The sequence below is a fragment of the Chrysemys picta genome, chromosome 2 (genome assembly GCF_011386835.1).
Source record: "Chrysemys picta bellii isolate R12L10 chromosome 2, ASM1138683v2, whole genome shotgun sequence".
In the NCBI taxonomy this organism is placed as follows: Eukaryota; Metazoa; Chordata; order Testudines; family Emydidae; genus Chrysemys; species Chrysemys picta.
In genome coordinates this window covers 173,486,913-173,508,038 of record NC_088792.1, presented here as the reverse complement: position 1 = coordinate 173,508,038, position 21,126 = coordinate 173,486,913, and the positions used below count along the sequence as shown (strand labels likewise).

General features: G+C 39.5%; 1 protein-coding gene and 1 non-coding gene across 10 annotated transcripts in view; one reads left to right on the top strand and one right to left on the bottom strand.

Annotated features, from left to right (window-relative positions):
• Positions 1-20,126, top strand: part of ECI2 (enoyl-CoA delta isomerase 2) — a 47,450-nt gene extending 27,324 nt beyond the window's left edge. For all 9 annotated transcript variants that reach the window (XM_005305980.4, XM_008165362.4, XM_005305981.4 and 6 more), the window contains 8 exons: positions 258-356; positions 7,961-8,146; positions 8,882-8,951; positions 12,289-12,391; positions 14,256-14,376; positions 17,272-17,361; positions 18,612-18,755; positions 19,790-20,126. In XM_005305980.4, coding sequence (XP_005306037.1) covers positions 258-356; positions 7,961-8,146; positions 8,882-8,951; positions 12,289-12,391; positions 14,256-14,376; positions 17,272-17,361; positions 18,612-18,755; positions 19,790-19,945 — 969 coding nt within the window. In that variant the 3' untranslated portion in view covers positions 19,946-20,126. The remainder of the gene's footprint in view (positions 1-257; positions 357-7,960; positions 8,147-8,881; positions 8,952-12,288; positions 12,392-14,255; positions 14,377-17,271; positions 17,362-18,611; positions 18,756-19,789) is intronic.
• A 110-nt stretch (positions 20,127-20,236) lies between these two features.
• Positions 20,237-21,126, bottom strand: part of LOC122174719 (uncharacterized) — a 28,591-nt gene continuing 27,701 nt past the window's right edge. Inside the window, exon 4 of the transcript XR_010598731.1 lies at positions 20,237-20,373. This is a non-coding gene — a transcript (uncharacterized LOC122174719). The remainder of the gene's footprint in view (positions 20,374-21,126) is intronic.

The window sequence follows — 21,126 nt, the reverse complement described above, 5'->3', positions numbered from 1 at the left end:
TGGAGTGTCTGTACAATATTGAGATTGGGTTCCTGAGAAGTTGCATGCTTGCTTATCTTAAATACTTAAAAGACTTAATAGAGACATAGTGATTTTACAGTACTCCTTTCTTTGGAGCATACTCGTTTGTTTTCAGAGCTTCTGTGCCATGATCATGTAATGATTGATAGTGGTTGTGTTCTTTGCCCCCAGCCTACTGGTTGAGAAATTTGAACTTACTTGAAAGCTTACATGAGTTTATTCCATCCTTTATACAGGCTACCGAGGGTCCCTGCAGTTCTCCGAAGCCTGGTATGCTTGACTTTGTCAAGAAGGCCAAATGGGATGCATGGAGTTCACTTGGCAGTTTGTCTAAGGTGAATATAGCACTGCTTTCAATTCATCACATCATTTACCAACCAGGTATTTGATACTGATTAGTGAAGGGTTAGTGTGTTACTGCGTGTGAGTTGAAAGTCTGTTTCAGACATCAGCATATTCTGCACTGTCTTACAAACTTCTAAAATATTTTGGTTTTATATTTTTGCTTTGTAAACTTGGTGTAAAGTGTTACCAACAGTTGATGGAAATGTTTGTCTACAAGAGTTTTTTAGGTGTAATTACTTATTCAAGGAAGGTTTGTTTGCTTGCTTTTAAAAGTGCCATTCTAATTGTCGTTTTTTTAAAGAAATGCTAAAATGTAAAAAATGAAATGGGCTTTATAGCACTTTTCATTGCCCTACAGATTAAGCCCCTGACTGTGTGTATGTGTGGGAGAACAAGGGTGTCTGCCTCCCTGTGTCTCTCTTAGTTGTTGAATAGATACAAAAAGAGAGAGAGAGAGAGAGCGCACATGCGCTTCTGGTATTCCAGGAAGAGATAAAAAGCCTTAGTTCTATAGAATATTCTATCAGCTGATCAAGGACGGAAAATGACTTGTTCCAAATGCTAGTCTTACCCAGGCCTCCTGGCTAACGTATATGTGGATGAATTGGGTGTTGTCATAAGGAAGTTAAAGGCGAGGATCCTTAGACTAATGTCTAATTTGGTTTTAGCTGATAAACAACACTACCCCAGCAACAAATTTGTGCCTACTTTGTGGACTTTACAAGTGGAATTAAGCTAGTTTCTATCTCTTTCTTTAAAAGAGGAAGAAATCTTCCATCGGGAATGCTCATTTCATGGATGTTGGTAACTTGTCACATGAAATAGGGAACTTATCAGCTAAAAGACTGTGAAAAGTGACTCTAAAAAACAGCCTAGTTGTATCCCATTTTTATTCTGTCTCAATAGAATACTTTTTGATATGGAATCTTAGTTTATAAGTTAAAATATGGTTCTTCTAACTGTAAGCCTTGCAAACTAATGCAGGTAGATTACCAGAGCCCTAGGATGAGTTTGCAAAGCTGATAGAACTATATATTTTTATTTTTAAACTAAGCACACTTTTATATATGAAATCTATTGAGAGAGAATAAAAATGTTTCCTGCTATGCCATTTTAGTCACTTTTCAGAGTAAAACTGTACTTTTAAGAGCCAAATATCTTCTCCCTAAGTCGTGTCAGTTGGCAAAATTTGGACTTTCCTGAAACAACTTCTGCTAGTTCTAATGGACAAACTGCTGCATCAGAAAAAAAATTTCTTCACTTAGCTTAGCAATAATATAGCTAACATCGCTTAACTAATCATTGTCAGAGGGGTAATGATTTCTTTCTTTCATATTGATTATGCTGTGGTAGCTCTATATTATTGCTAGTTCTCATGTTCTGATTCTCATATCATGAATTGTTGATCAGTCTTCACTGATGCACTAATTTTTTTTTAAAAGGGCTTACAGTTAATAAGCAATGTTTACAGACTGCAGTACTTCAGAATAGTAATCATACATAGTGATGTTCACAGTGCGAGAAAGTAATGGCTCTTTGTGCATTGTCTGAGTGGGGTAGCCGCATCAATACACTGAAGGCTGAGCTGCCTTGTACAAACTATAGTTAGGTCTTTGCACTATGCTGCCATAAGCCTGACTGCTTCTTCCTAGCCACATTAATGTATTTAGCAGATCGAGTTCCTGATTGTGAAACTGGCCAGCTCAATAGCAGAAATGCCAGCCCTCCCTTATTTTCCATAATCTCCTGATTTTTTCCGTGTATTTATAAATTCAGGCCTCAAATCTATGACTTTTGTGTCACTTGCAACCGTTCAGGTCCAACAAATGCAGCAAATAGTGTGGTGGCCATGGGGGTCATTCTTCTCCCCCGTGGCACATGCGCAGACTGCACGGTGAGGGCCTGATAGAAAGGAAGCCCCAGCAATTTTGAATGGGGTTTGTGGCGCTGGTTGTAGAACCCATGCTACAAGATGTGTGGCGTGCTCTAACTGCCCCATGTAGACCCTGCTGGACTATATTAACGTGCTCTAGATAACTTTTTAGAGCATGCCAGCTGGTCCCGGTTTCTCAGTGTGGAGGGGGGAGAGGTCCTAGCTATGCAAAGGGGGAACCCGATACACATGTGCAGGCCTCTCAGGTGACCTCCTTATGAAAATTCTGGTTGCACCTCTAGTGAAAGGAGTGCCGTGGGAGCAAGCAGCCATGACTTCTTTTTTGCTACACTCCATTTGCCCCAGAGTTCACTAGCAGTCATTGTTGATAAAAATGGCTGATGTGGGTGATAAAAATGAGACAAATATGCCAGAAAAGCCCTAAGTGGAATGGTTTCCGAAGTTCAAAATGGACTATACAACCAAATTTGAAGTGATTAAGCTATTGAGAGAGAGTGGAAAATTGGGTGTACTGTCAACTATGTCACATGGACATATCCATCATGCATGGCTGTTGTAAAAATGTGAAAATTTGCATTGTGCGAAAAAGCATGTTGAGACAGCAAAAACACCAGCCAGCAGCATGCAGATAAAGCAATTCTTTACTGCAGACATCAACAAGAATGTGATCTGTGCTGAAGTGTTAGTAACGGGCTTCATCGCTGAGCATAATTTGCCAGTTGTGGTGAGCAGTCATGTCTCAAAGCTGCTGAAAACGGCTTTTCCTGATTTGGAAATCACCAGGAGATACGTATGTATTCGCACAAAGACAGCCATTATCAAAGAGATCATCTTCTGAATTCAGATATGGATGCCAGGAAAATCCCATGGTCAAACCGCTTGGCTTTTGATGTGACAGTGCTTCTGTCATGATGGGCAAGCGCAAGGGTGTTGCAGTGTTTATTCAAGAGAAACATCTCTCTTGTGGGCTGCCCACTTCACCTTGTGCACATCACAGCTGAGAGAAGTGCAATATCTGAGAGAAGTGCAAAATATCATGATTAAGGCTATGTTTTAGTCACAGGTATTTTTAGTAAAAGTCATGGACAGGACACGGGCAGTAAACAAAAATTCATGGCCCGTAACCTGTCCATGACTTGTACTATATACCCCTGACTAAAACTTGGGCCGGGGGTACTCTGGGGGCCGCTGGTGCTGGGGTGGAGGCCCACTGGTATGTGGGGGAGGCGAGCGGAGGTCCGCTGGTGCTGGTGGAAGGGCGGGCAGCAGCGCGTGGCCTGGGACCCTGCTGTTGCTGGGGGGGAGGATAGGGTTGGCGGGGCTGGCAGGCTCCCTACCTGGCTCTGCGCAGCTCCCCGGAAGCGGCTGGCATGTCCCTGCAGCACCTAGGAGGAGGGAAGGCCGGGGGGCTTTGCGTGCTGCCCCCCGCCATAAGCGCTAGCTCCGCAGCTCCCATTGGCTGGGAACTGCAGCCCCGCACTCAATCTCCTACCCCAGCCCTGAGCCCCTTCCCACACCTAAAGTGCTGCTGCTGCTGGCCCAGGGGCTGCCCGAGTGCTGGGGCAGCCCTGGAGCCAGCTGCTGCAAATGTCATGGAGGCCACAGAAAGTCACGGAATCCATGACCTCCATGATAGACACACGGCCTTACTCATGATGAGCTCCTAATTGACATCTTCTGTTATTTCAACAACAGCACGAAATGTCCCCAGGAGTTAATCTTGTGTCAAGCTGTGCAGTGTGGAAGTCTGTAAGATATTGAAGCATGTGAGCATGCACTGGCTGTTGCTTGGCCTATATCTGACCCAGCTCATCCAGCAGTAGAACCATTGGCCATGTTTTCTGGGCTGAAGCAGCAACATTGGAAGGAGTTCATTCATGCAGCACCAAGCCCAAATCTGCAGCTATCAGTCTGCACACTCCTCCTTTGCAGCAACATAAAACCACCATGGGTGCCGATAAGATTCATGCTAAGGTGACAAGGCACGAAGACCAGGCCATAAGAGACAAACTAGTGCAAATCAAGATGGGCCAGGCAGAGTACAAATCAGCAACAACCAAAACTGAACCAGGCATAGCAGCAGCCACCAATCAGTTATCAATGGCAAAACTGAACATCACAGCAGCAGCACTACTATAGTTAAGGTTGCATCACAGTTTCTGATTAAAGGTCAACCTTTCTAAGGCCTTTAAAATTGACATACGTATTTGGATTTCTTTTAAATTTGGTGTTTATCAGGAGAGTGCCTGGATAGGGTTAATGACCCAATTTTTGGGTCATTTCAGCTAGGGGTTACAGAGAGAGAAGCTCCCTCTCCCCAGAACTAGCCATTTTTCAAAAAGTTTCTAGATGGGCTTTTTTGTGTGGTGCTAGAGATCAAACTACTGATGTGATATGGGTCAAAATAGTCTTAATCTGTCAAGTTTTACCCAAGGTAGTGCATGGTATTTAAGAAAATGTAAATTTTTTTTAGTGTGCATATTCCAGTACAGAAAAATGGCAAGAGTTTCCTTTTCCCACCATTTTATATGCTTTAAAGCTCAACTCTTTTAAGTGTTCTAAAATCCGAACAGTTACTTGCATTGCATTGAAATTTGATGTGCCTCGGGGGGCGTTAGTGGTCCAACCATGGGGTCATTTAACTAAAAGGTTCCCAAGTTACAGCCGCCCCCCCCCCCCCCCCAAAAAAAAACCCCCAGTTTCCTTCTGCTGGCTTGTACTGTTAAACTGAGCCCTGCTCTACACTACAGTTCGTCCACACAAGGCAGCTTATGTTGACCTAACTCTGTAAGTGTCTACACTAATATTTAGCTCCTGCCAACGTAATTCACTAACTACATCGACTTAATAACTCTACCTCCACGAGAGATGCAGAGTCAGTGTCAATGTAGTTAGGTCGGCACAGTGTCAGTGTACGTGCTGCGTTGCTTACATTGACTGTTGCTGGCTTTCAAAAGCCATCCCACAATGCCCCACACTGACAGTTCAGTTGGTGAAGTACTCCTGGCGAAAAAGCATACCGCTGACATGAGCAAAGTGTAGACACACACAAGCGATGTAATTACTGCATGGCTGTAGGCTGACATAAGTTAGGTCAACTTAATTTTTATAGTGTAGATGTGCCCTGAGCGATACTAATGACTAGATGAATCACAGACCTCATTGGGCTTGATGGCTGTGAACATCCTTCAGTTAACATAACTAAGGATAGGTAGGAGTGTGTGAATAACTTAAAACAAAAGGATTATGACGGAGTGGCTGGAGGCTGCTACAATTTGTGACTCCTGGGTGGCAATTTTATTTTGGGGGAATGTAATCAGTCTTTGTGGGGGAAAATTAAATGTGTGAATGTTTCCTGGGAAGAGATGGACATTAGGAGGGTGGTGGAGTGGTGGAATAAAGGGAGAGGGGTTTTGGGGTGTAGTGTGGGAGGTGGATAAATGGGCATGGTTCGTAGGGGAGGGGAGAGACCTTGGGAGTTAGGGAAAATGGAGGAGGAGGACCCTTTTCCCCCCTTGTCTACCTTTTAATAGTGTTAGATGGAATCTTGAGGGTGAGAGTGAATGGGTTGCAAGAGGAGGTGAAGAGCTTGTACATTGCAGCGCCTCTGGGGTTGGCAAAGTAAAAGTATATGTGTTAATGGGGCGAACTGGGGCATTGCTGAAAGAGGGCAAAGTTAAGGTGGTGTGTGCAACCTTAACTCTGCATTTCCTGGTTTTCAGACTTTGAATTTTGCTTAACTCAATATTCTGAAAGGGGACAACATACAACCAACCTATGTTAATATCATATATTAATATACTTTTTTGCCATTGATTAGACTTAAGAGCCAAGTTTTCAACAGAGTAGCCTTTCCTTTTTGGCCACAATTTGTGCTTGCAAAATGTGCTCCTACGGTTTATTTACCTAATTGCAGCCACAAGAGAGGTAGTTAAGATGCAAGTACTAAGATTTGTGACAGCAATTCATTTATAGGCTTAAAAATGTAGGTTCAAATCTTTTCAATTTAATGTATCCTGCCCAAAAGGGAGGCTGGGCTTTTACATTCTTTTAAAAATTGGCCCCAAATTACATATAATTGAATTTATAAAGAACCTGTTGGATAATTATTCTTTCCTGAGAAATCCAAGTTCAGTGGTGATGTTTTCGTAGCTCTCTGTGAGATCAAATGACTAAATCAATGTAAAGAATGCAACTCCTTGCTCTTTGGGTGCTAATACTGTGATCAGCAATTGCAGGGGAAAACAAAAAACTTTAACCTTGGGTATGGGGGCATAAAGATGAGGTAAACCAGTGTATGCAAAATTAGAACTGAACTGAAACCATTTTGGAACTCATTGGTTTAAATTTCCCTCCCCTCAATTTTTCCCGTGTCTCCACACTTACTGGTTTCTGCCAGAAACATAGAGGGTCTGTCGTGAGATTGCAATACAATTTCTAGATCAAGAAGCCTTTCAATAAGCATCCAGAAATTTTAGTACTTCTGTGAATTGAAACTTTTGAGCTCCACCTATCATTAGGAAGAAGTTTTCCAAATCACTTGGAAGTGGGAGGTGAAAAGGGAAGAGAGAAGGTGGTTTTTTTGTTTGTTTGTTTGTTTTGTTTTGAGCTAGCTGACCAGTCTTATGCCCTGATCATTGTTATTGGTAAATCTTTCTGTTTGGAAGGTTACCACTTGTAATTAAATGTTTATTCTCAAGACATCTGTTAGAGTGAGAGAAGAGCAAGTCTGGGTCGTTCTTGCACCCTAGAATGAACAGACTATTATCTCTCCATAAAAGAACTCTAGTTACCAAGTGTAAAGATTTGAGATATCAGATTTTACATATGGATGTTAAAAAAAAAAAAAAATGTTGGGCAATCTTATCAAAATAAAAGACTGATGCATATAGAAAAGCAGTTCTCTGATGAAACTATAAGTTACAAAATGTGTGTGTGTGTGTGGGTGTTTGTAGATGGTTGTTTTAAAATGGGCTCTCTACACCCTGTAGAATGAGCTGAACAACTCATATTACTAGAGAATAATCCATTCTTGAAGTTCAGATATAGAGAAATGGAGATTCTCTAGCAGTTATGATAATATTCAAAGGCAGCATTTCATTCAGGATAATAATTTGTGAGACACCCAAGAATTTACACTTATTAATCTTTACACTGTTAACAGATTGTTTTTTATGTTTCAGCTAAATATTTAGTTTTCTTTCATGTCTGTAGCTTACTGTTTAAAATGTGTCTTAGCCTCCTTTTCTGGCATTTTATTTTCCATTAGTACTTGCATTCTGAAATAAAATTTTTGTTTTGCTGAAGGACTGTCCCAATGTGTATCTCAGTATAGAATACCTTGAGAGCCCTCTTCTCCCAAATCTGGAAAACCAAGTGACAATCCTTGCCTTTAGCATATTCTACCATAAGGATTTTCAAAACAGATATTTTCCCCCTCAAACTGGCAATGCTCAACACCATCAAAACCTCTGCCATTGCTCTCATGAGACACAAAACATACAAAGTGTTCATTCAATAAACGTCCTTATTTGCATCTTGGTCACCTTGATGAACATAACTTCCATTTAAACAGATTTTTCTAGTTTGATTTACACTGAGAAGGAAATCCTATTTTCAGTTCATCATTGCACTAAGCAGAGGAGACTGAGCTGGACTCCAGCATTGTTTAATAATATTTTTGGGTTTTCCTCACCACAGGACAATGCCAGACAGAAATATGTTGACCTTGTGTCAAGTTTGGTCTCTTCTGAGTCTTCTAGCCAGGTGAAAGATACTACTCCTGACAGCAAACATGGATATGAAACCCTACAGGTTACCACCACAGACAACATCACTAAGATAATGCTAAACCGCCCTGAGAAGAAAAATGCTATCACCACACAGGTAAAGACATTGACATTAGGGTTAAATATTCTCTTACATCAGGTTAAAAGCCTGGTTTCGCTGACATGTTGTGGTGAAGTTTTATAACAACTTTTTGGAGTGTCTTTCAAATATTGTGGGCCCAGTCCTATGAGATGCTGACTTCCTCTACTCCCATTGGCTTCAATGGGAGTCGAAACCTTCAGCACCGAGCAGATGAGACCCACAGTTCGCTATAGTGATGCACGTGGACAAACGCTGAGCAGCTACATTTTTGTGAAGTAACTTCGAAGAATATACTTTGCTAATGCCCAATCATAGCCTAAAGCAGCAGCAGCTGCTCTTCTTCTTGGTATTTGTCTCCTCAGCATAATGCCTTAGTGCTATGTTTCCAAAAGCAGAGAGCTGACTTTTATTTTCCCTCCAGTTCTGGCGTGTCCTCCATTTCCCTGCTCTTTCAAACAATTTATGTAATTCTTCTGCTGCTATTCATTGTCTCATTTGTTTTCCATTTCAATCTGTTCTTTAGCTTTGAGTTGATGTACAAAAACTAACCACCTTGGTAGCATGAACAGCTTTTTAAGGTTTTGATTTTTTCAAAAGCTCTTAGTGTTGACCTAAATCATACTCTAAATTGAGACTGTAAACTGCAAAAAGATGCTACTATGGTTAATTTCAAAGATTGTGAAATGGGTTTTCTTTTGTGACATCACTTTTTTTTTTCTTATGTTCTTTTTTAATCCTTCTTTTACATAGATGTATAGAGAAATTATTCAAGCACTTGAAGAAGCTGCCAAGGATGACTCAGTCATAACTGTAATAACAGGTATCACGTTTCACGGGCTTCTCAACAAAATTTATTTTTTCTTTTTTTGAAGAGATGAATTTTACCTTATGCCTAAATATAATGTTGACAGATCACTGGTGCGCTGCCGCCACCAGCAGCACACAAGTAAGGGTGGTAATGGGGTGCTAGTAAGTCTGCTGTGAAAAGTGATATTTGTATATTTTAGTAAAAGAGCGAAAGGCTGAAGTTTCTTCGCGCCTCCCCACCCCCCCGCCCCCCGAGAACTCCCAGTTTGTGCACCATTGAACTAGATAACCATTAACAGACTAAGGCAGAACTGTGGTGTAAACAAGGAAACTAAAATAAGAACACTTCCTTCCTCTTTTTTCCTAGGGCTGTTGATTAATCGCAGTTAACTCACGCGATTAACTCAAAAAAATTAATCATGATTTAAAAAATTAAGCGTGATTAATCACATTTGTAGTCACACTGTTAAACAATAGAATACCAACTGAAATTTATTAAATATTTTGGATGTTTTTGAATGTTTTCCTACATTTTCAAATATATTGATTTCAATTACAACACAGTATACAAAGTAGACAGTGCTCACTTTATATTATTATTTTTATTACAAATATTTGCACTGTAAAAATGGCAAAAGAAATAGTGTTTTTCAATTCACCTCATACAAGTACTATAGTGCAATCTCTTTATGGTGAAAGTGCAACTCACAAATGTAGTTTGTTTTTGTTACATAACTGCATTCAAAAACAAAACAGTGTAAAACTTTAGAGCCTACAAGTCCACTCAGTCCTACTTCTTGTTCAGCCAGTCGCTAGTTTGTTTACATTTATGGGAAATAATGCTGCCCATTCCTATTTACAACATCACCAGAAAGTGAGTACAGGCATTCGCATGGCACTTTTGTAGCTGGCATTGCAAGGTATTTAAGTGTCAGATACGCTAAACATTTGTATGCCCCTGCATGCTTCGGCCACCATTCCAGAGGACATGCTTCCATGCTGATGACGCTCCTTAAAAAAATAATGTGTTAATTAAATTTGTGATCGAACTCCTTGGGGGGAGAATTGTATGTCCCCTGCTCTGTTTTACCGGCTTTCTGCCATATATTTTATGTTATAGCAATCTCGGATGAGGATCTAGCACATGTTCATTTTAAGAACACTTTCACTGCAGATTTGACAAAACGCAAAGAAGGTACCAATGTGAGATTTCTAAAGATAGCTACAGCACTTGACCCAAGGTTTAAGAATGTGAAGTACCGTCCAAAATCTGAGAGGGACGAGGTGTGGAATATGCTTTCAGAAGTCTTAAAAGAGCAACACTCCGATGCGGAAACTACAGAACCCAAACCACCAAAGAAGAAAATCTACCTTCTGCTCAGGGCCTGCTTCTGCTGGTGGCATCTGACTCAGATGATGAAACATGCATCAGTCCGCACTGTTTTGGATGGTTATTGAGCAAAACCTGTTATCAGCATGGATGTGTGTCCTCTGGAATGGTGGTTGAAGCATGAAGGGATATATGAATCTTTAGTCCATCTGGCACATAAATATCTTGCGACGCCGGCTACAACAGTGCCATGCAAATGCCCGTTCTTACTTTCAGGTGGTATTGTAAGCAAGAAGCGGGCAGCATTATCTCCTGCAAACTTGTTTGAGCAATTGGCTGAACAAGAAGTAGGACTGAGTGTACTTACAGGCTCCAAAGTTTTGCATTGTTTAATTTTTGAATGCAGTTATTTTTTGTACATAATTCTACATTTGTAAGTTCAACTTTCATGATAAAGAGATTGCACTACAGTACTTGTATTTGGTGAATTAAAAAATACCATTACTTTTGTTTTATTCAGTGGAAATATTTGTAATCAAAAATAAATATTAAGTGAGCACTGTACACTTTGTATTCTGTGTTGTAATTGAAATCAGTATGTTTAAAAATGTAGAAAATATCTAAAACTATTTAAATAAATGGTATTCTATTATTGTTTAACAGCGTGATTAATTGCATGATTAATTTTTTTCCAAAGTGTCTCAGCAGAATCCTTTCAAGATAATGTTATAAGATTTGCACTTCCTTCTGCCTCTAAATATCCTTCTGAGATGCTAAGTTGTGAAAGATACTGGAAAATATCAATTTTGATATATTTGTACAATTTGCATACCGCATCTCCAGCATGGGGGTGTTGCTCTTGGGGTTTGGTTTTGTTGTTTTTTTTAAATTCTCTGTGGTAGTCACAGTTTGGTTATGTATCAACAGAGTAGAAATAACTGTTCTTGATAAGCTAATAGAAAAACGACACTTGTATGTTTTCTAGTGATCAGTTAAAAAATCTTAACTTCTCTTATATGGTCTGTGAGCCCTGAGTGTGTCATGTCCGTCTTTAAAATTTGCTTTTTCAACACACATTCAAGATACTGGGTTTTGTACCAATACTAGTAACTTTGCTCGTACTACCCTTAAAGCAGGAAGAAAGGTAGTTCTTGTTGGCATTTATAGGCCATCCATCACTGTGGAATCTGGGTGGTATTCTCAGAGAACCATAATAAGTGGCGGGGGCTTAAACCTGCAAATACTTATGTACATACCTTTATGCCACTGATTAATTAAAAGGACTACTTGGGCACAGAGTTATGAATGTGTTTAAGTGTTTACAGGATTGGAGCCTTCAGCCATCATGATAGAATATAGTATGTTCTAGAAACAGGAAAGAATCATCCAGTCAATGTCTTGTAACTTTTAACCACACCCTTCCTGTTTGAAAATTGTGTCCTCAGTAGCCTTGTATTGTAAGATGCTAGTCTTTGTAGTCTTCACTGTAGATTACTGTCTTTTTTGTTTGTTTGTTTGTTTTAAAGGGACACAACATGAAATTTAGGGTTTTGTTTGTTTTTTAGTTAAGTAATTTAGATTCCCCTGCCAGTTTTGAGGGGAGAGGAAAAATCTATAATTGTATTTTCCTATTGGTTTTTAAATGTATTTTCTCTCCTTTGTTGCTGTGTGAAAGACCCATACAGACAGGGGAAGCTGACTTACTATGCAGTGGAAACAGTGTAACTGGCTATTCACAAAGCGTGATCAGATGCAAAAAGTAAACTGAATATTTTTACCCCTAACTTTCATTTTCACTGCTCCTAGGCATTACTGGTAACAATAATAGGTTAAAAATATCAGAACTAATATTTTTAGGTTGAAGATATCCTTTAACAAGGAATTGTTTATGCTTTGAAGCAACTTCTTAATTACTTAACCTAAATGTCTAAAGTTAAGTTTTCTCTTCTAAACGTGAGAAGAAAGCTTCAGTTTCTTTATTTTGCCTATTCAGAATTTTTTGTCTTTATATTGTCTGCAGGAAATGGGGATTATTACTGTAGTGGAAATGACCTGAATAACTTTACCAATATACCAGCCGGTGGAATAGAGAAGATGGCAAAAGATGGTGCCGTATTACTCGAGTAAGAATTTTTTTTATATTGTATGTGCATACACTGCTGTAAAGGGTAGGATATTATTTACTTGACTTAACTCAGGTTTACAGGCTCCACCCAAGAGTAGGGCTGTGTAGTACATACACATAGTAAGAGAGATCTCAAAGAGTTTACAATGTACATAGACAAGAGTGGGAGAAAGGAAGTATTAACCACATTTTACAGATTAGGAAATGAGGCAGGTCTACATTAGAAATCTTTGCCAGTATAGTAATGTCAGTTAGGGATGACTGTGGGATTTTTATTTTTTAAAATGACATTTCTGTACTGGCAAAAGCTCTAGTGTAGATGCAGTTTTACAATATAGCTTATTTTGTTGAGGAGACCAGTAGAAGCTATATCAGCAAGAGCACTCTTTTGCTGATATAAGCTACATCTCTATGAGGAGGGTTTGCTCATGTAGCTATACCAGCAAACTTTTTCTAGTGTAGACTAAGCCTGGAACTGAACACCTCTCTTGAGTCCCAGTCTTGTGCCTTCACTACAAGACCATACTTTTTCTCTATACACTGAATAGTAAAAAATTACAGTTTACAGTCTTAAGGTAGATTGTGAGATAATACAGTGCAGCAAGATGCAGGACAAATATAGGGCACGTATGTGGGATGACACTGTGGCTGGAATATAACTTAGAACAGGCAGAAACTGATATATATTTTAAGCAAAAAGAGGATTAGGAGATCTTTTACCTTCACCATTGCTTCTGTGTGCTTATAAATTTGAGACGGAAACAGGGCCAGCTCCAGGGTTTTTGCTGCCCCAGATGGCGGGTTGGGGGAGGAAAGCCGCGATCGTGCCGCCCCTTCCCCTTGGCCGCCCAAGCACCTGCTTGTTGAGCTGGTGCCTGGAGCCGGCCCCGGACGGAAACTTGGGAAATACTTGGGAAATACTCTGGCTTTGGATTCCTGACTGAAGCATCAGATACTACAATAATGCACACTAGAAAACCCTAAAGTAGGTAGGTACCTGCTGCTTTCTATCCAATATTTAAAGATAAACTGCAAGTGAAGGGCTGCAGGACTGTGTCCTCACTTAGGCAAGTGGCCTGTGGACCTCAGTTTTCCCCCCCCAAGAGATAACAAGACCCAGATCTATTTTGTAAACTTCTTTTACCTCAGTATGTGGTAAATGCCCCCCATTAATCATGCTAAGTAGGGGATTCAGCACAAACCTAAAATTTCACCTGTTTGTTTTTTCTTTCAAGTTCTGTTGGGCCTTCTCCCTCTTACTCTTGTGGTGCCCTTGTATTCATTTTGCTGCTGATACCCCAAAACGAACATGTGTTGTACCCTTCAGGATATAAAATAATTGTGTAGAATATAATAGAACACCTTTACATGACCCTGTATCGACAAGTGGAAGTGAGGCTCCTGGAGCATGCTGGGTCATCATGGCAGAATAGAAGCTAAACAGCTGAAGAAGGGATGAATATCTCAAGAATGGAAATGGGGTGTATGGGGAGAAATGTGAGTTATTAAACAATGATGTGCTTCCTGTCCGTCTTAGCTTGTCTATTACCTGTTTTTTGTCTATTACCTGTTTCTGAAGGGAATGGATGGCATTTTCATAATTTGATTTGCAGTTCACCTTTTAATAAACTAGCACTGAACATGTCCTGTGAATCCTAGCTGGAGAGGCAGTGTAGATATTTAACATAGATTTTGTGTTCTTTGTTAATGGACATTGGGAAAGATGGAAACCATACATTTCATAGTACAGCATTACACAAACATAGACTATGTAAATAGTTTTAAGTTTTTTGCAAAAGACTGGTCTTCCCCATCAAAAGTTAATGTATCATCCTGACAAATTCTGCTCTTCCCCTCTCCAGGAACTTTGTCAAGCATTTTATTGATTTCCCTAAGCCATTGATTGCAGTGGTGAATGGTCCAGCTGTTGGAATCTCTGTAACTCTTCTTGGACTCTTTGACATTGTGTATGCTACTGACAGGGTACGTAAATTGCATGGCTGATTTTCAATCCGTGTTTGTAAATCCCTGTCTACACTAGACTTTGTGGGAATGAAATTTACCAAGGTAAGCTTTGCATCAGTGCAGCCCATCTACAGTAGGGGTTTGCGCTAGTGTAACTAAACTGATGTTCTTACACCCATGATATTTCTCTCATGAAGATATGGCCTGTAATTTGAACACAGCCACTAAGAACAATGAGACTCGATATGAGCTCTATTGAAGAAAAAAGTCATTACATGTTGGCACAGTAAAGGGTAGATGATGTGAAATTATGCTTCTAATGAGTTTGTTAACAATTAGACTATTTTTAACCCACTATAACCAATGCCATTAGAGAATCGGAATACAATAAACTAACTTTACCAAATGTATAATTTAAAACCTCATGACAGCTTTTCTTTAGTCAGATCAGAGATGGCTGAGATTACCAAATTTACTATACAAAGAGCTATGCTAAAGCTTGACATAAAATCCAAATACATACGCAATATAGATTGTTACTTCACAAAATAGGAAGCATCTGTCATTCATTTGTTGTAAATTATTTGTTACCGCGTCTACAGAATTAATAGTGTCTCTGGTCTTGAGGCCCATTTTCTCATTCCTCAAATGAGAGATTATTTCTGTGCTATACCCTTAAACATCTTGTGTGGAATGGAGAATTTTATGGTTTTGTCGGTTTATTTGGGTTACTGTTCTCTGTGCCAAGGAAGCTGTGGCAGCAAACCCTGAATTGCCAGATTCCTTTGCTGAACTTCCCCAACAAAAATCTGGTAAACATTAAATAGAACAAATGATGTATTGTTACCATCTCACATTTGATATTATACAAAAACTGAGTCCTATAATGGTGTTCGAAGCTGTGTCCAAGTTTGGTGTGAGTAGAAGATAAATTTTAAACTGAATGTGATATTCCATGCTAATAAAATGAGAGAGATGTTCACTCAAATTTACATGGCTGGCATATTTATTGCCATTATCTAATGGTACAGAAGGTCCATACTCAGATAGAAAAGAAGTTTTGGAAGAGAAATGAATCCACATCGTATTTGAGGCAAACCTAAGATATAAAAACTCTGTTTTTTTTTTGTTTTCTTTTGTTTTGTTTTAAGACAACCTATTACCTCCTGAGCTAAAAAAGTAATTCTTAATGGGTACCAGTCTCAGATTGTTGCTTCAGCATTTATATCAATCAAACTTTTTTTTTCTGCCAATCTGTTGGATAGTAGTTCATCATTCTAAGATTCGATATATTACATGCACAAATTAGTATACAGTATGTCTTTTTTAAATGAAACCTTATTTAATTGTCTCACTGTATAACTGTTTGTAAATAGAGTAGAGGTGCCCAGCCTTTTATTACAATGAGGGCGGTATTGGAAACTTGGCAGAAATTTGAGATTCATACTCAATTTGCATGTACATTTATGTTTTTAAAATAGGAGACACTCAGTGAAATCCAGCAGTTCAACTTTTTTTACCCTGTAAATGAGTTTTAACTTGGAGCTAGTTTAGGGTTCTGTGTGACATCACATTGTGCACTTTTGCCATAACTTCTTTATTAAAATATTCAAGGTTTCAGCTCTGAAGCAAGTGTGTAATAGAATTTAAGTGGGGAGAAAAAAGTCTTACAATGTTTAAAAAAAAAAAAAAATGCCATGATCCTTTACAGACAACTTATCTGTATTGCTGTAAATTAAGAACTGGTGTGTTCAGAAGTGATATTTTTGCATGTCTTTATGCTATTTACACTATTTAACTTCTGGGGGAAATGTATGTAAATATTCTATATGGAAAAGTGCTGCACATACGTATTAGTTAGGGGTGGTTTTTTTTCCGAAAGGCTTTCAGTAGTCAAATTTAGGGTCCAGTCCTGCAAGCACTCTGTGCATAAAATTCACTGCCAGAATTGGGCCCTTTGTAACTCTTGGTTCCTGCCTTGGGTCCCCTGTAAATGAGCTTGTTATACCATTATTGATTCCTTATTAGGTGGTGTCACTTTAGTTCTCCCCTTGCAGAGGTCTGTCTGTGTCTCTCTGAACAAGCTGTGTCTCTGCAGTTCCAGGCAGTCCCCTGTTCTATGTGCCTCTTTCCCAGTGGCTGATGGGGAACCCAGGCCTGCCCTCTACTGCAGGCGGGGGTGCTGGCACAATTTGTATAGTGGGGCTGCTGAGAGCCATTGAACCAAACTATAAACCCTGTATGTAATGGAAACCACTTCAAGCCAGGGGTTGCGGTAGCACCCCTAGTTCCAGCACCTATGACTCCAGGTGCCAGCTCAGGGACCCTGTGCTCTGCACTATGATCTACTTGCTCCCAGCCCTGGTTACTACTTCCCTAGGCTCTGTCCTACTCCCTCATTCTATCCTCTGGTACCTCTGGGTTTGCCCCCATCTAAGCTTCCTCTTCTCCCTATGACTGCTTCCCCCTTTGGCTTTTTGCTGGACTCTGTAATCTGACAAACCTCCCTTCTATCAGAAAGTGATTGATTACACGCAATTTCCCCTTGTCCCCTCTCCCCCTTCTGTTCTCAGCTTCTTAGCTTTATAAGTGCCCCCACCTGTTCCTGCCCAGGTGAGCTTCATCCTTAATTAAGCTTTATTGATCCCTAGTTTCCCTTTAGGTGCAGCCTATGTGTTTAGTTGTCCCATCTAACCTACCTTTAACCCCTTCAGGATTGGTGTGGGTGAACACCCATGTTACTAAACTGTGTTTTAAAGCCTGTAAAAGTAATGGATCAAATTAATCTCTGGTGCAACTCCATTGTAGTCAAGACTTTAACATAAAAACTAGACTCTAGTATTTTTCTTCTATTTAAAATGACAAATTTAGTGTTTGATTCCTCACTTTAAAGTTGGATTTACTCTTTAATAGGCCACGTTTCACACCCCATTTAGTGAACTCGGCCAGAGTCCAGAAGGATGTTCTTCTTACATGTTTCCAAAGATAATGGGCTTATCCAAGGTAAGAGAACACAAGTCTGTACTTTAACTCGGTGCTTTCTACCTAGGTTAACTAAACTCCAGTTTTCCTCAGTAGTGCCATCCAGCTACATGAGTGAGAAGGGTGACTGTGGGAGGGTCGTGTAAATGGAACCCACTCGCATTGTGCTTTGCACTCTGCTTAATAAAATTTTCGTTTTTTAAACATGAGGAAAGTAGTCAAATTGTATCATCATGGGCACTGAAATAAAGAGAAAACTGAATATCAAAACTAAAGAAAAAAATCCACAGCCAAAGGTATGCAACCTTTCTCTCTCTCCCCCTTTCCCCCCCCCCCCCCCCAATCATGTCTCTCAGCTTTCACTGAGGGCTTGCATCTTTCCTCCAGCAGTGCCAGGGCATCTGTAAAGTTGTCAGGAAGGATATTGCACTAAAAAGGACCCCTCAGCTGAGCACCTCTGTCAGGCAGGGAGCAGTAGTTGTAGGTACTCCTGCTGAACCTTTGGGAAAACTATATATTCAGTCTTTCCTCAGTTTTGTTAGGAAGCTTTTTCACAAATTCCAGAACCTTTCTCTACTACCTGTTAATGGCTGAGTTATTTGTTAGTCTCCTATCCACAGACTCATGCATTTCTCTCTTCTGAGCCTGCAGTAGGAATAATAAAAAAAAGCCAATAAAAAGGCTTAAATGCACACAATCAAAATAGAGCAGATCTTATCTTCCTATTATAATTGCATAATTCCCAATAGCTGTTATTTAGGTATGCCACAGTGATAGTTCTGGCAGTTTTAAATAGCTATATCAGGTATATATTGCGCCTTTATGTTAACAACATTTCTCAACATAAATTATGACGATTTTGTACAGTACATAGGGAAATGGGTGCTTTATAGTCACTAGGAAGACAAGGATTATCTCTTTAGCAATTTAGAGTGCCAGTCCCTGTTCTGGAGCATTTAGAATAGCTGAGTAAGTAACAATTAGTTTTGACATTAGCTAATCTGGGGTGATTTTAGAGGGGATGGCCCTTCCTGTGCCAGATTCTCTGACAGCTGTACAGCTACCCACAATGCGCTAGGATGCAATCCCTCAGTGCATACCTGTGGCCAAGCCCTTTTCAGAGAACAGAAATTATCAGGCAACATTTAAGTTTCCTTTTCTACTATGAAAAGGAGCATTGTAAACTGGAGGTTTGTTTCTCTGTTTTTCTTTTTAGTTTCTTAATTCTTGTGTTTTATTAGATTGACAGCCTTTTGTTTTCTTTCATGTAGGCAAACGAGATGCTTCTTTTTAACAAGAAGTTGACTGCAGGGGAAGCATATGCCCAGGGACTTGTGACTGAGGTTTTCCCTGACTGGACTTTTGAAAAGGAAGTTTGGATAAGACTTAAAGCTTATGCAAATCTCCCCAAAAACGTTAGTATTTAAAAATCGTGTATATACAGCCTGTAACAAGAGAGAGTTCCCGCTCTCTTATGAGCAGACACTATAACAGGGTACTATATAGAGTCCAAACTTACCATTTTGGGGGTTGGCTTTATTGGTAATTGAAAAAATAACAAACCTCAACCTAAGTGTTCTTCTCAAGCTTGGTTGTTCCTATGGTTTTCCCTACAGGAATTAATGTCACAGTTGCCTCTGTCACAGAGGCTATCCTGGTTGAAGTTGGCAAGATGCACTTGCATTTATGGCTCATCACTTTTCATTCAAGTACCTTTAAGAAATGAGGTGTTAAATGAGCTTGAAAATTATGTGCATTTGCCTTGGATGCTAACTCCTGCAGGGTTTACAGAGATACTGGTTTCAACAGCTTTTTTTATTTATTTAATAGTTACAAGTTTGCTACAACTGCTGTCATGCGGGATATTCATTTTACTGACTTACCTAGGAGTGGTACCTTCAGCACCTTCAAAAGTGGATTACTACACAAACCAACAGACTACCTACAGAAAACAAATCCTGAATCTCTGCACACACATTTCTCTCCCGAAAAGAAAATAACCTACATCCATAGTCCATCTCTTTTCTGACTGCTTGGAATGTGTAGAAAAACATAATGAGCTGGTCTCATAATAGACACTCTCATACCAGCAGTTTATAAAAACTCAATTTATATTTGGAGCTGCAGGTAGTCTAACAAATTCCCAATTCACACTTGTCTGTCCACACACATTCTGGGCATTGACTGGATGGATGTATTGTTCCTCCTGAAACCACACCCTACTAAGTAGTCTTAGCAGCAGTTAAAGCAGAGGCCCCTATGTAAAATGCCAAATTAAATTAAAAATCTAACTGGAATACAGTTCAGTTTAGATACTGCATACTGAGTGCTTCTCACATGCTACTTTTCAGAATGCTGAGCTGAGGGAATGTGTAGAATAACGTAACTTGTACTATGTATGCATCACAAATTGTGAGCTTTTGTTTTGTTTTGTTTTTTCTTCTCCCAGTCCTTGGCTCTGTCAAAGCAGTTAATACGAGGTGTGGAAAAGGAGAAGCTGCATGCAGTTAACTGTCAAGAGTGTGAACTCCTCAGGGAAAGGTGGTTATCTGACGAATGCATGAATGCTATTATGAGCTTCTTTGGGAAGAAATCAAAACTGTAATTTTTATTGTTGGTGAAGATCAAACTCCTGAAGCTCATCTGTTTATCCTCATTGAAAGGATTTTAATAAGTGAATACTCATTTGGGGGGGTAAATCCTAGTTGTGCCTTTATTGATGTTGATTATTACTGTATTAATTATTGTATAGAAACAATTTAATAAAAATGTTAACTTGTAAGTTTTATCTTTCTGTGGCCTGATATTCTGTATTCAGACATGAATTTGTGATGCCAAACACATTGGATCCTTCTGCCTGGGTCATTGGCTGGGAAAGCATTCATTGCTTTACATGCTGAAATGATGTCTTTGAATATAACTACAGCTGTTTGTCTTCCAGAAGGTGTCACGGATTCAATAGCACCGAATCTTGATAGTTCTTGGATAACTGAGTGATAGTCATATGATGCTAATATGTTTCTTTTTATCCATCTAATACAGAAAAGGAAATATTGTATAAGTATAAAATAAATATTAATTGCAGCTCATTATTGCTTTGGTAGAGTGACATGAAGGGAAAAGGTCTTATTACTTTAAATAATTCCCTGAGGTTTTGTTGATGTTACCTTATTTCTTGGCCTTCCAAGTGAATACTGTTGTTTAAAAGGTGTTCACCTGGCAGGCATTATAGAGATCTTCTCGTTTTATATTTATTTCCAATGTTAGAAATAACCTCTTGCCTAAGGCTGGAGCACTAAAAAGCTTGAAACTGCAGGAGATTTTTTTAAAATGCTGTAAAGACTCAAATCTGGTATTTTCAAAAGAGAATAGAAAAAGTGGTTGCATATCTGCATATTATCAGGGCAGCACATCCTGCATTGCAAGCTGCTGCTCTGGCAGATCTCAGCATGTGACCTACAGGCAATGTTTCCATGCCTATTTGTGACCAGTATGGCCACTGTTGAATCCACACTTTAGATGAAACCATTATACAGTCAACCACATGCCTCATTCTGACTGTCCAGGCTAGGACAAGCTCCCTAGCCATTTGCTTATCAGTAGCTGTTAGTAATGCTATGTGAGAATAACTTTGTCAACTGCAGGCACAAACCGGTTCATTCAACTTGAGTGTGTTCAGGAAAGATATAATTATAAAAATGTCTGATGGCATTTTGAGGAGTCTTAATTCCTTCTATTCAAGACTTGTATCTTAAAAGGACACATTTCATAGAGGGTGAAATGCAC